The sequence below is a fragment of the Mesoplodon densirostris genome, chromosome 1 (genome assembly GCF_025265405.1).
Source record: "Mesoplodon densirostris isolate mMesDen1 chromosome 1, mMesDen1 primary haplotype, whole genome shotgun sequence".
NCBI classification, from domain to species: domain Eukaryota; kingdom Metazoa; phylum Chordata; class Mammalia; order Artiodactyla; family Ziphiidae; genus Mesoplodon; species Mesoplodon densirostris.
In genome coordinates, this window is record NC_082661.1 from 113,795,934 (window position 1) to 113,811,864 (window position 15,931).

The window sequence follows — 15,931 nt, forward strand, 5'->3', positions numbered from 1 at the left end:
AAAGAAAACTACAGGCCAATATCACTTATGAACACAGATGCAAAAATCCTCAACAAAATACTAGCAAACAGAATCCAACAGCACATTAAAAGGATCATACACCATGATCAAGTGGAGTTTATTCCAGGAATGCAAGGATTCTTCAATATATGCAAATCAATCAATGTGATACACCATATTAACAAATTGAAGGAAAAAAACCATATGGTCATCTCAATAGATGCAGAGAAAGCTTTCAACAAAATTCAACACCCATTTATGATAAAAACCCTGTAGAAAGTAGGCATAGAGGGAACTTTCCTCAACATAATAAAGGCCATATATGACAAACCCACAGCCAACATCATCCTCAATGGTGAAAAACTGAAAGCATTTCCACTAAGATCAGGAACAAGACAAGGTTGCCCACTCTCACCACTATTATTCAACATAGTTTTGGAAGTTTTAGCCACAGCAATCAGAGAAGAAAAGGAAATAAAAGGAATCCAAATGGGAAAAGAAGAAGTAAAGCTGTCACTGTTTGAAGATGACATGATACTATACATAGAGAAACCTAAAGATGCTACCAGAAAACTACTAGAGCTAATCAATGAATTTGGTAAAGTAGCAGGATACAAAATTAATGCACAGAAATCTCTGGCATTCCTATACACTAATGATGAAAAATCTGAAAGTGAAATCAAAAAAACACTCCCATTTACCATGGCAACAAAAAGAATAAAGTATCTAGGAATAAACCTACCTAAGGAGACAAAAGACCTATACGCAGAAAATTATAAGACACTGATGAAAGAAATTAAAGATGATACAAATAGATGGAGAGATATACCATGTTCCTGGATTGGAAGAATCAGCATTGTGAAAATGACTCTACTACCCAAAGCAATCTACAGATTCAATGTAATCCCTATCAAATTACCACTGGCATTTTTCACAGAACTAGAACAAAAAATTTCACAATTTGTATGGAAACAGAAAAGACCCCGAATAGCCAAAGCAATCTTGAGAACGAAAAACAGAGCCAGAGGAATCAGACTCCTGGACTTCAGACTATACTACAAAGCTACAGTAATCAAGACAGTATGGTACTGGCATAAAAACAGAAATATAGATCAATGGAACAGGATAGAAAGCCCAGAGATAAACCCACGCACATATGGTCACCTTATCTTTGATAAAGGAGGCAGGAATGTACAGCAGAGAAAGGACAGCCTCTTCAATAAGTGGTGCTGGGAAAACTGGACAGGGACATGTAAAAGTATGAGATTAGCACACTCCCTAACACCATACACAAAAATAAACTCAAAATGGATTAAAGACCTAGATGTAAGGTGAGAAACTATCAAACTCTTAGAGGAAAACATAGGCAGAACACTCTATGACATAAATCACAGCAAGATCCTTTTTGAGCCACCTCCTAGAGAAATAGAAATAAAGACAAAAATAAACACATGGGACCTAATGAAACTTAAAAGCTTTTGCACAGCAAAGGAAACCATAAACAAGACCAAAAGACAACCCTCAGAATGGGAGAAAATATTTGCAAATGAAGCAACTGACAAAGGATTAATCTCCAAAATTTACAAGCAGCTCATGCAGCTCAATAACAAAAATAACAAACAACCCAATCCAAAAATGGGCAGAAGACCTAAATAGACATTTCTCCAAAGAAGATATACAGATTGCCAACAAACACATGAAAGAATGCTCAACATCATTAATCATTAGAGAAATGCAAACCAAAACTACAATGAAATATCATCTCACACTGGAGAATGGCAATCATCAAAAAATCTAGAAACAATAAATGCTGGAGAGGGCGTGGAGAAAAGGGAACAACACTCTTGCACTGCTGGTGGGAATGTGAATTGGTACAGCCACTATGGAGAACAGTATGGAGGTTCCTTAAAAAACTACAAATAGAACTACCATATGACCCAGCAATCCCACTACTGGGCATATACCCTGAGAAAACCTTAAGTCAAAAAGAGTCATGTACCAAAATGTTCATTGCAGCCCTATTTACAATAGCCAGGACATGGAAACAACCTAAGTGTCCATCATCGGATGAATGGATGAAGAAGATGTGGCACATATATACAATGGAATATTACTCAGCCATAAAAAGAAACGAAATTGAGTTATTTGTAGTGAGGTGGATGGACCTAGAGTCTGTCATACAGAGTGAAGTAAGTCAGAAAGAGAAAGACAAATACTGTATGCTAACACATATATATGGAATCTAAGAAAAAAAAATGCCATGAAGAACCTAGGGGTAAGACAGGAATAAAGACACAGACTTACTAGAGAATGGACCTGAGGATATGGGGAGGGGGAAGGGTAAGCTGTGACAAAGTGAGAGGGTGGCATGGACAAATATACACTACCCAAAGTAAAATAGCTAGCTAGTGGGAAGCAGCCACATAGCACAGGGAGATCAGCTCCGTGCTTTGTGACCACCTAGAGGGGTGGGATAGGGAGGGTGGGAGGGAGGGAGATGCAAGAGGGAGGGGATATGGGGATATATGTATGCATGTAGCTGATTTGCTTTGTTATACAGCAGAAACTAACACACCATTGTAAAGCAATTATACTCCAATAAAGATGTTAAAAAAAAGGGGCTATGAGTAAGATAGGAAATCTATAAATGTTCACTACTGGTGGCAAGAAAATTCACAACTGTGATTCCCTCGTATAGCTACTCAGTCACAAGCGTGCCAGCTGAATGCAATCCTGAGGGCCTTCTCTGCTTATCAGTGACTTCGCATAAGCAGAGAAGAATCGTCACATAACTAGAAGTCGAAACTTCCATGCTTCGCTTCCACTAGTCCCTCACTATATAATCTTCAGAGGCTGCTTTCCCTGAGAAGACTAAGGCCTTGGGTTCCTAACCAACAACCGAGCCATCTAATGCCAACATGTGACGTGCTACCCAAGCTCAGGCCTGGAAGGGTGGTCGGAAAAAAGAGTATGGCAAACTATACAAACCGCAGATCACACACAACCAAATGATACAGAACTGAAAAAAATTAAGTGTATCTCTTTTGGCTTAAAATCTTGGTTAAATTTACTTTTTGGGCTCAACTACGTGGAGGAAAAGCAAAATGGAATAGTCATTTCTCTGAGGAAAAGAGGTCATACATCTGAATTAGCACCTCTGACTCTCCAAGAAGAGATTTTTCAGAACACTTATTCAATACATCACGCAAGGTGTGAACTCAAGAAACCTACCGTTGGGGCTTCCCTGGTGGCGCAGTGGTTAAGAATCTGCCTGCCAATGCAGGGGACACGGGTTCGAGCCCTGGTCCGGGAAGATCCCACACACCGCAGAGCAACTGTGCCCGTGCGCCACAACTACTGAGCCTGCGTGCCACAACTACTGAGCCCATGTGCTGCAACTACTGAAGTGTGCACACCTGGAGCCCGTGCTCCTCAACAAGAGAAGCCACTGCAATGAGAAGCCTGTGCACTGCAATGAAGAGTAGCCCCCGCTCGCCGCAACTGGAGAAAGCCCACGTGCAGCAATGAAGACCCAATGCAGCCAAAAAAAAACAAAAAAACAAAAAACGTACCGTTGACTTAATGCTGGGTGTTGTACTAAATGCTTCAGCCAGGTGCTTCTTATCACATTGCGAAGTTCATGGTTATTGCGGGCTGACAGCACACCAACTACCACATCATAATGACTAGATTTCCACTGGGGAAGTAAGGCCAACTGATCTAGAAATAAGCAATAGTAAATTAGAAATGTCATTTCTCAATTACTGTTCAGTTCAGTATGTAACATAAAAATGTTTATTACAAGATAATATAAATATATGTTCATATTTGCAGAAAATACGAATAAATACAAAGAATAAAAAACCTAAAGCACTCATAAAACTCACCATCCAGAGATAAGCACTACTAACATTTTGGTGCAGAGGCTTTTTGCTTCCACACCTATGTATGTATTCGTGCTCACCCAAGTATATATGTAAATTCTTCAAAACAAGTAAGATGTTTATGATAAGAATCAATTTGGGGGCCTCCCTGGTGGCGCAGTGGTTAAGAGTCCGCCTGCCGATGCAGGGGATACGGGTTCGTGCCCCGGTCTGGGAGGATCCCATATGCCGCGGAGCGGCTGGGCCCGTGAGCCATGGCCGCTGGGCCTGCGCATCCGGAGCCTGTGCTCCGCAACGGGAGAGGCCACAACAGTGAGAGGCCCGCATACCGCAAAAAGAAAAAAAAAAAAAAAAGAATCAATTTGGAAGGTCAATGTGGCATAAACCATACAATAGTAGGCAGGAAGAGCCAATTATAAAATGCTGGCTTTTTATTTTAGCTGTAAAAGTTATTTAACTCCTTGAGCCTCAGTTTCCTTAAGTAGAAATGGATGGAATAATACTTCTCATAGAGTTGTTGTAAAAATTAAATGATATAATGTGTATAAAGGTTCTGGTTTGGTAGCAGGCAAAGCGTGGGCATTCAACAGCAACTAACAACAACAACAACAACAAATGTGCTGTCAAAGGTGAAGTCCTACATGAATATTAGTTATTAACTTTGGGAGATGAAGTTGAAGGACTACCATGCTGGAAAGAATCAGAACTCTTATTCATGCCAATAAATACTACAGCCAGCAAATATTTATCACTTGAATAGTACAAAGGATGAAGGAGGGGAAACGTTTCTAGTTAAAAAACAAAATCAAGGGACAAGTCATTTTTTACTATCATATTTAATGGACAGGATTACATTTTTAAAATATGTCCTTAGAGGGACTTCCCTGGTGGCCTAGTGGTTAGAATTCCAGGCTTTCACTGTTGTGGCCCCGGTTCAATCCCTGGTCAGGGAACCGAGATCCCACAAGATGCACACCACCCCCACCCCAAAAAACTGTCCTTAGAGAAAGATAGAGGGAAAGATACTTTGTCCCTGTTTTTCATCACCAGTTTCAAAGCTTGAGAGCTTCAAGCTAATATATAGCTCTCATTAGGGATCCCATTTCATCTCTTTCTTCAGCGGCAGAAACTGATCCCACAATGTTTCCAAAAATAAATTACTGCAGGCCAGAGAGCTTTACTGTATTAAATGAAATGTTTTTATATATCATAGAATCTAGGTATTCAAAAGACAACAAAGACATGTTGATATTTCTTCAAGGGAGAATAATTTAAATGCTTATGTAAAATTGGCAATGACAACCTAGTCCCTCCCCCTATTTTTTCACAGAGAAATATTAGCAGTAAATACACTTTATAGACAGGAGTGAGGAAAATGCAGTGACCAGACATATCTGACATTGATTCTATAGCCAACGTGCTGCACAGCATCAGTAAGAAGTTACTTAAATCCTTGTGCCTCAGTTTCCTAATCAGAGAAAGCTGATACTGATAACAGTCTTTAGGTACTCTATTTCATCTGTTTCAAAATGTCTTCTCAAAGGATTAAAAAGCTTTAAAAGATTAGAAGAGCAAAAATTATATGCATCCCAAATGCCTCATTTATCTGACTTCATGAGAAAACAAGGTTGCTGCACAAAAGTAAAATTTCAAAATAACTGTAACATCCCTTTAAATGCCAAACATCACTACCTTATTTTTGATGGGTAATCAAAATAAATCTTTTCCAGATGGATTACATGAAACATCATTTAACCTTTTCTTAATGACAAAATCTTCTTAAAATTTTTCTCAAATTTCTCTTTATCATTAATTCTAGTCATTAGCTTCAGTTCAAATTCTTACCTTTCACCTGGACCTACAAGGCTATCCTAATAGTTCCTCCCAGACTTCTCCATGAGATTTTTCTAAAAATAAATAGACACGAAGATAACCATGTGGTATGTGAAAACCTCATGGATTATTGCTGAAAAGTACTTCTTGATCTTATTCCACCTCTCTCTGCCACTGCCAATCCTCTCTGCTTCTCATCCACATCTTAGCTGCCTCTACTGAACTGTGTTACTTTTTACATGCACTTCTCTTTTTATTGCAGAAGAGAAGTACATGGCAGATTCTGGCCTTTCAGAGAACTTCTACTTCCAGAAATACTGAAAAATAGGTTTTTAAAGCCTCAACCAAAAAACTGTTAGAACTAATAAACAAATTCAGTAAAGTTACAGGATACATAATCAATATACAAAAATCAGCTGTATTTCTACACAGTAATAAACTATCAGAAAGAGAAATTTCAATCACATCAAAAAGAATAAATACCTAGGAATAAATTTAACCAAGGAGGTAAAAGACCTGTACACTGAAAAGTAAAAGACATTGATGAAATAAATTGAAGAATACAGAAACAAAAGATATTCCATGCTTGCTAATCAGAAGAATTAATATTGTTAAAATGTCCATACTAGCTAAAGCAATCTACAGATACAGTGCAATCTCTACCAAAATTCCAATGGCATTTTTCAGGAATAGAAAAAAAAATCCTAAAATTTGTATGGAACCACAAAGACCTCGAAAAGCCAAAGCAATCTAGAGAAAGAAGAACAAAGCTGGAAACACCATGCTTCCTGGTTTCAAACCATATTATGAAGCTACAGTACTGGCATTAAAACAGACACACAGATCAACAGAACAGATTTGAGAGCCCAGAAATAAACCCACGTGTATATGGTCAATCCATTTACAACAAAGGAGCCAAGAATATACAGCGGGGAAAGGACAATCTCTTAAATAAATGACGTTGGGAAAACTGGACAGCCATGTGCAAAAGCATGAAACTGAACCACTAACTTATGCCATACACAAAAATCAACTGAAAATGGATTAAAAACTTGAATGTAAGACCTGACACCATAAAGCTCCTATAAGAAACCATAGGTAGTAAGTTCCTTGACATTGGTCTTGGCAGTATTTTTTTTAGATTTGACACTGAAAGCAAAGGCAACAAAAGCAAAAATAAGTGAGACTACATCAAACTAAAAAGCTTCTGCACAGCAAAGGAAACCATCAACAAAATGAAAAGGCAACCTGCCAAATAGGAGAAGATATTTACAAATCATATATCTGATTAATATCCAAGATATACAAAGAACTCATACAACCCAATACCAAAAAACAAAGAATCCCATTTAAAATTGGGCAGAGGATCTGAATAGACATTTTTCCAAAGAAGACATGCAGACTGCCATCAGGTACATGAAAAGGTGCTCAAAATCACTAATCATCAGGGAAATGCAAATCAAAACCACTATGAAACATCACCACACCTCTTAGAATGCCTATTATGAAAAAGATAAGAAATAACAAGTGTTGGCGAGAAGGTGGAGAAAAGGCAACCCTCATGCAATGTTGGTGTGAAAGTAAATTGATGCAGCCACTAAAAAATGAAAAACAGTATGGAGGTTCCTCAAAAAATTAAAAATAGAACTACCATATGACCCAGCAAAACCACTTCTGGGTATTTACCTGAAGGAAATGAAAACATTCACTAGAAAAGACATATGAATGGGGATGATATGCATGATAGTGAACATGGGGATGTTCGTTGCAGCACTATTTACAACAGCCAAGACATGGCAGTAACCTAAGTGTCCACTGATGGATGAATGAATACAGAAAATGTGTTCTTTATACACAGTGGAATATTATTCAGCCATAAAAAAGAAGGAAATCTTGCCATTTGCAACCATGTGGACAGACCCTGAGGGCATTACGCTAAGCGAAATAAGTCCAACAAAGACAGGCTGATACCATATGAACTCATTCATATGTAGAATCTAAAACAAACAAAACACCAAACATACAGAGAACGGAGTGGTGTTTGCCAGAGGTGTAGGCATAATGGGTAAAAGGGGTCAAAGGGTACAAACTTCCAGTTATAAAATAAGTCATGGGGATGTAATGTACAGCATGGTGACAATAGTTAACAATACGGTATTGCAGGGAATTCCCTGGCGGTCCAGTGGTTAGGATTCTGGGCTTTCCCTGCCGTGGCCCGAGTTCAATCCCTGTTTGGGGAACTGAGATCCCGCAAGCCGCACGGCATGACCCCCAACCAAAAAAAAAAAAAAAAAAACAACAAAACAAAAAACTGTACTGTATTTAAATGTTGCTAAAGAGAGTGGGTCTTAAGAGTTCTCATCACAGGAAAAAAAATTTGTAACTGTGTGTGGTGACAGATGTTAACTATACATACTGTGGTGATCATTATAGAATATATACATGTATCAAATTATTATGCTGCACATCTGAAACTAGTGTAATTTGTCGATTATGTCTCAATTTTTAAAAATACTGGTTTCTTCTGCCACATACCATCAATGTAAATCAGTCCAACAGACCTGTGAGTAGTGTGTCACACAGTATAAAACTCAAAGTGAGGAGTTCCCTGGTGGTCTAGTGGTTAGGATTCGCCACTTTCACTGCTGTGGTCCAGGTCCCATCCCTGGTTGGGGAACCGTGATCCCGCAAGCCACGTGGCACAGCCAAGATTAAACAAACCAACAAAAACTCCTCAAAGTGGATGCTGTGTAAGAATGCTGCCCAGCTTTCCAGTTCCCCCCCTACACTTTCATCATCCTCTGCTCAATGTTGCAAGTACAGGGTACCTAGTTTGATTCTGGTGTCTGAAAACAGGAAACAAAAACAACAACAAAAAAACTAAGAAGTGAACATGAGACAAAGAATAAACATAATTTACAGAAAAAGAAATGCAAATAGCCAACAAACCTATAAAAAACGGTTCAACTTCACTAGAAGTTTGAATTACAGCAATAATAAGACACCAGTTTTCTCCTACATTCAAACTGACAAATATTTTCTTAAATGATAATACCCAAATGACTGACGTTTTGATAGAGGTAGTTATTTCAAGGAAATGGCTACTCTCCTATGTTGCTAATAGGAATGTAAGTTGATATAGTATTCTGCAGGAAATTTTGCCAATATACATCAAATACCTCAGAATTGTATAACTTTTGTCCTTGGCTAAGAATATAGGCTAAGGAAATAATCAGTGATGCACTAAAAGATCTCTTCATCACAGTGTCATTTCTTAATAGTGAAAAACTGCAAAATACATGAACGCACAAATAAGGCATCAGTTACATAAAGTATGGTGTATCTATATGCTAGAATACTATCAGACATTAAAATTGTTTTAAACATTTCATTAAATGCTGTTCTACATCTTATTAAGTAAGATAAGCAGGCTGTAAGAACTATGTACATACTATTTGGTTCCACTTATATAAAGTACAAAGCAGGCAAATCTCTGCCACTAAAGATCAGGATCATGGGTACCACTCCTGACAGTGATAAGAAGGGAGCATAAAGGAAGCTTCTAAGGTGTTGGTAGTTTTCCTGTTTTTAATTTGGGTGCTGATTAGCTGGGTGATTCAGTTTGTGAAACTACATCAAGCTCACATTTACGTGCACTTTTCTGAATGTACATGATATATCAAAAAAAAATTTTTAATACTAAATAATTCTCCCGACCATGTTTTATATGTATGATACAAAAATTGCCTAGCATAGATCATTTTTCTTTCCTTTTTAAAAAATAATTTCAAAATTTTTCTATAAAAAACTTGTTTTACTTTTATAAGAAAAAAATGTAAATCATGGAATGTGAACGATCTATAGGTGACAAACTCATTCATACTTTCCCAGTTTTCTCCTCTTGATTCATTCCTTCAAGTAACTGAGCACCTCCTATGTTCACTGCCTTAGATGGCAAATATATAGCAATAAACAAACCTTCATACTGTCAAGAATAATTAAAACCCCACACAAGCTCCCTGAAGGCAATGACCATTCCTCTTCTTTAATATGTAGTAAATCCTGAGAGTCTGGCAACCTGCTAGACTCTGCACTGAAAGTGGACATCCAAAAGTTTATTAAAGACTCCAAAACTGACTCTTCAAAATAAGCCCAAAGATTCTTAAAAATTAGACTAAAATTTCCACTCTCATGTGCATGTCTCACATGACACCAACCACAAACAGGCAGGAATCTTGAAAATGAAGAAAACATGCAAGTTCACCACATATCTACTGATAAGGACAATCATTATACATGCTACCAGCGTGCTCTCACCAATTTCAGATACCTCCCCAAACACCTCACTAGCAAGGACATCGGCCGCCTCCACACTACCATTCCTCTCTAAAATTCAGAGTGCTCACGAGGAATCAGGCACTGTTCTGGGTGTTTTATTAACTGAATCTTCACAGTAACCCTGTGAGGTCATCATTTTATAAATAAGGAAACTGAAGCACAGAGACCAGATTAGCATATAGCGATCATTTTGGACGAGGCAGCCCTAGGCGAAACTGCAAAGCAAGCTCAATTTGTCTTTGACCTTCTGCTTGCCCCATGTCGGTTTCCAGTTAACAAACTGCGAGCACCTTGAGAGCAGGGACTAAATACCTACTGTAAGCATTTGTTGAATGGATCCGTTTCTTTCCTTTCTCTTTGGTTTCCTTCTTTCAAAATATCCTAGAAAGAGAAGCCTCTTTTGGTACATCATTTTTCTAAATTAACTGTTAAACAATTCCTGCTAAGGCATAACCTCAAACCAATACGTTATCACTGAGATATCCTGTATCTTTATTCCCTAGCCCAAATGGCTGTCTCCACCTCCATTTTCCTCTCCTCACCCCCTAGCTGTGCTGGATTTCACAACAGGAGATCTGCTGGCTCTTCACCAGCTGTTCTCCCTGACTGGGTTTCACCTGTTCAAGGTGAGCTACTACATTAGAATAGTACCACGTACTAACACGACTGACACACTTCATTAATGCATTCAGGTTCCTGCCCAACTGTGACCTCTTTAGAGCAGCCTCCCTTGACCTCTCTATTGATTTATTTATAAACTTATTTATTTCTGGCTCCTTTGGGTCTTCGTTGCTGCACGCGGGCTTTCACCAGCTGCAGCGAGGGGGGCTACTCTTTCGTTGCGGTGCACAGGCTTCTCATTGAGGTGGCTTTTCTTGTTGCGGAGCTCGGGCTCTAGATGTATGGGCTCAGTAGCTGTGGCTCGCGGGCTCTAGACCGCAGGCTCAGTAGTCGTGGTGCACGGGCTTAGTTGCTCCGCGGTATGTGGGATCTTCCTGGACCAGGGCTCAAACCTGTGTCCCCTGGATTGGCAGGTGGATTCTTAACCACTGCGTCACCAGGGAAGCCCCTGACCTCTCTATTTAAAACAGCAGCACATCATTCTCTATCCTCTTACACTGCTTTATTTTTGTCACCACACTTATCACTCTCCCCTATGATATTTAATAATTATTTTCTTATGTTCTGCCTTCCCTTCTAAACTGTAAACTGCATGAGGGCAGGGACTTTATCTTGATTACTGCTGTAATCCCACACCTACAACAGGAGTTGGCACAGAGGAGGCTCTCAAATATTTGTAGAATCAACTGCAAGTCAGAGGGCCTTTTTTAACATTCAGGGGAGGTAAATCTCCCTGCCACGGCTTAATGAGACTGAAGACAGACAAAGAGGCAGGAGAGAAAAGAGAACAAAAACAAAATTTTAAATGTATATTCAAGGGAAGAATACTTAACAAAGTCTTGGGTTTTCTCTCTCACTCTAGGCTTAAGGGATAAGGGCTAAAATGTAAAAATGCTCCAACGTTTTGGTTTGAACTGGTGACAACACAATGAGAAAAGAATTTGTAGGAAATTTCAGCAATCTAGATGCTTCTACTGTTTTTAGTTTTGAAAGTACCAAAGGTGCCAAACGAAATTAGGACTCTGCAAGGCACTTAAGATTAAATACTCTATTTATTATTTGACTAGATGCACAATATCCATCTAAAGTCAAAGTTAATTTACACAACTGGTACTGATCTCCTCACTGATAGCCCTGCCCTTTCCAAGGTCTACTTCCTAGTTTCCTTAATCTAGCCTGGTCTCACAGGACAGCAGATAAGATATCACTGAAACACTAACAGAGGGGGAAAAACTTATCTCAAAAAGAAAAAACATTTTTTTACGAAGTTACTTTTAATACTTTTAGGTGAGCCCCACAGGAATAAAAAACACTGGAAAGAGGTAACCCCCTCACCTCCAGGAGTGGCCCAGGGGAAGACTGGCTACCTGAGGGGAAGGAAGCACAAGAGACCCAGTGCAGACTCAGGGAAAGGGAATGTCACTGGGGCTGGGAGCTGTGAGCACTACAGGAGAAAATGTGAGCACAGTGGGACTGGCTCCAGGCACACAGACAAAGGGCAAAAAGGTTGGACATGAAGCCACAAAGCTTCCAGAACTAGAACAAATAATTTTAAAATGCGTATGGAAACACAAAAGACCCCAAATAGACAAAACAACCTTGAGAAAGAAGAACAGAGCTGGAGGAATCAGGCCCCCTGACTTTCGACTATATTACAAAGCTACAGTAATCGAAATGGTATGGTACTGGCACAAAAATAGACACATACATCAATGGAACAGAACAGAGAACCCAGAAATAAACCCACACACTTATGGTCCATTAATCTATGACAAAGGAAGCAAGAATAGACAATGGGGAAAAGACAGTCTCTTCAGTAAGTGCTGCTGGGAAAACTGCACTGCTACACGTAAAAGAATAAAATTAGAACATTCTCTAACACCATATACAAAAATTAACCCAAAATGGATTAAAGACGTAAATGTAAGACTGGATACTATAAAACTCCTTGAGGAAAAAATTGGCAGAACACTCTTTGACATAAATCGCAGCAATATGTTTTTGGATCCATCTCCTAAGATAAAGGAAATAAAAGCAGAAGTAAACAAATAGGACCTAATTAAACTTAAAAGCTTTTCACAGCAAAGGAAACCATTGATAGAAACAGGAAGACAACCTGCCAAATGGGAGATAATATTTGCGAATGATATGACTGATCAGTGATTAACATCCAACATATATAAACTGCTCATACAACTCAACATCAGAAAAACAAACAACCCAATTAAAAAATGGGCAGAAGAAATGAACACTTTTCCAAAGAGGAAATGCAGATGGCCAACAGGCACATGAAAAGATGCTCAACATCCCTAGTCATCAGTGAAATGCAAACCAAAACCACAATGAGACGTCACCTCACACCTCAGAATGGCTATCATCAAAAAGAACACAAATACTGGGGAGGATGTGCAGAAAAGGGGAACCCTTGTACGCTGTTGGTAAGAATGTAAACTGGTGCAGTCACTGTGGAAAACAGTATGGAGAGTCCTCAAAAAACTACCATATGGCCCAGCAATTCCACTCCCGGGTATATAACTGAAAAAAACCCAAAAACACTAATACAAAAGATACACGCACCCTAATGTTCACAGCAACATTATTTACAATTACCAAGATATGGAAACAACCTAAGTGTCCATCAACAGATGAATGGATAAAGAAGATGTGATATACATACACACGATGAAATACTACTCAGCCTTAAAAAAAGAAAGAAGTTTTGCCATTTGCAGCAACACGGATGGAGTTGGAGGGCATCAGGGTAAGTGAAATAAGTCAGAGAAAGACAAATCCTGCATGATATCACTTACACGTGGAATCTAAAAGATATAACAAACCAGTGAATGTAACAAAAAAGCAGCAGGCTCACAGATGTGGAGAACAAATTAGTAGTTACCAGTGGAGGGCGGAGGGGGCAATATAGGGGTGGAGGAGTGAGAGGGACAAACTACTGGGTGTAAGATAGGTTCAAGGATGTGTTGTACAACACAAGGAACAGAGCCAATATTTTGTAATAAGTGTAAATGGAAAGTAACCTTTTAAAATTGTATAAAAACATAAAAAATAAATTTAAAAAAACTTAAGAAATTGTCAGGGAGGCCTACTAAGTTTTCAGCTTGAACGTATGGTTTTCGCTTGTTTATGGACCCTAAAAGATATTTAGGTCATAAATATCCTAAGTATGCTCTACAAGTAAATTCCAGTAGAGCTCACTCATCACAGAAATTTGTAAAATGCAAAACCCAACAGGTGTTACAGAGTACTATATATCTATAGCACTCTTTCCTCAGCTCCATTTACAAAACCCTAAAAAAACACAACAGACAAAAAAAATCCTAACCTGTTAAGTTAAATGCCCTGTAACACTGCACTTTCATTAAATCATTTAAATAGTATCTTAATTCCATTCAGGTCACACAAGCAGCCTTCTCAAAGAACTTATGGCTTCTCTAATAGAAAAGGATTTTAAGAGACGGTTACCAGAATAAAGAACTCCAATTATAACAGTGAGATTGCTTTGAGGATTGCCAAATTAGTTTCTGTACTTTCTACTTCTAAGTTAAGGCACAGAGCCATCTCAGAATTGCAAATATTCAACTCTAATTCTTTAAAATATTGCATAAGAAAACAACTGTCTTTGGGGAGAAGTGGTAAGAAAGAAACTCCCAACGTAGTTAAAAACCAAAAACGACAATTACCTCATCTTTAAAACAGCCTTCTAGGCTTCTTTACATGTCCTAGGGCAAGCCCTTAAAAAAGAAGACAAGAAAAAAAGGGAAACCTGAAGACGTCTTCAGAGCGGTGGAATTCATTAACAACAGAAAACCCCCTGGGCTGTGGGCACAGCATTCAATTTCTCAGGCTGTGAAGTGAACATGAACAAAGGTTTCTTTCCCACAAGAGAATAACTTTTAGAGCAAATGGGGAAGACCATTAAAGAACTTGATATTTTCGTGTATATTTTTCATTTGCAGGCTTTTGCAAACCAAGTTCCCAGGAACAACTCCACTCGCAGCCATGCCTCGATCTGTTCAACCGACTTACATCACAGTTTTCAAAGGATTCACAAAGTACAGTATACTCTCAAAGCAAAGTTATTCCTTAAAAGCAAAACCCAGCCACCTTTAAAAACACGCACAAACGTGATCCACGGCCCGAAGACCTCAAAAGTCTTGACCGAAAAAGACCAACACCTGGGGAGGAAGAAAGCAACCTGGTAGCCCGACCCCGGGCGTGAGCAGCTGCAGCTGAAGGGCTGAAGGACACGCGGGGCTTTGCTCCCCGGGCAGGCGCCGGGAGGCTCGGGCCAGGCCTGGGGACAGCCGGAAGGCTTGCAGTCGCGGGCACCGGCTTTGTGGCCATTAAGAAACGCGGGGAGGTGAGGAGCGGCCGAGACGCGAAACGAGAAAAGCGCCCTCAAGTTTGCCCGATATTAACGCCTCGAGGATGAAAAGGGCCGTTTGTTTTATCCGCGGACCGTCGTGTCGGGCCGCCCCCCGCCCAGGACTCCCGGCGGAGCTCCGCGAAGGAAGCCGCCGGGAGGCTCGGAGCCGGCTTCCCCCCCGCTCGCGGCCGCCCGGCCCGCCCTGCCCGGCCCCAGGACCTCACCTGCCCGGCCGGCCCCCGAGGCGCGGGCGGGCGGCGGGGAGCGCAGCCGCAGCCAGAGGTGCAGCGCGGCCCCGAGCACACACGGGCACAGCAGCACCAGCCAGTTTCGCATTGGCCGCCCCCGCCTGCTCCACCTCGCACCCCCGCCGCGCTCCGGGCTCTCCCGCGTTGCGGGAGGGAACCTGCAAGTAGGGAGGCCGAGTGCCGGCGGCCGACTCCCGCGCTACGACTCCGGGGACGCCAGCCCTCGCGCCCGACGCCGTCCAGGTTCCTCTCGGCTTCCTCAGACCACCAGCGGCAGCAGCTCAGCCGGGCGGAGCCCCGCCCCCTCCGCTTGGCCTCCCCCCGGCCCCGCCCGCCTTTTCTCTCTCTCGCCCCGCCCCTTCCCTCGCGTCCCCTCCCGCTCTCGTCGGCCAGCCGGGAGCTGAAGTCCCGCTCTGGGATCAAGCCGGGAGTGCCCCAGTGATCCAGTGACTGGAAAACCACACTTCCCATAACCCCACGCATTCGCCTCCGTCACTCGGCGGTTCCGGAGGCAGAGCGCAGGGCCCCACACGGTGCACGCGCAACCCTTTTCGACGTCTACCGCCCCCCGGCGGCCGAAGGGAGGTAATGCCGGGCGACGCCGGGCGACCCCGCGCTTTGGG

General features: G+C 41.0%; 1 protein-coding gene across 2 annotated transcripts in view; it reads right to left on the reverse strand.

Annotated features, from left to right (window-relative positions):
• The window catches only part of B3GALNT2 (beta-1,3-N-acetylgalactosaminyltransferase 2), a 58,798-nt gene extending 43,192 nt beyond the window's left edge, over nt 1–15,606 (reverse strand). For both annotated transcript variants that reach the window (XM_060108080.1, XM_060108070.1), the window contains exons 1-2: nt 15,285–15,606; nt 3,573–3,720 (exon numbers count right to left, since the gene is read on the reverse strand). In XM_060108080.1, the coding sequence (XP_059964063.1) occupies nt 3,573–3,720; nt 15,285–15,396 (260 nt within the window). In that variant the 5' untranslated portion in view covers nt 15,397–15,606. The remainder of the gene's footprint in view (nt 1–3,572; nt 3,721–15,284) is intronic.
• Between the last annotated feature and the right edge of the window lie 325 nt (nt 15,607–15,931).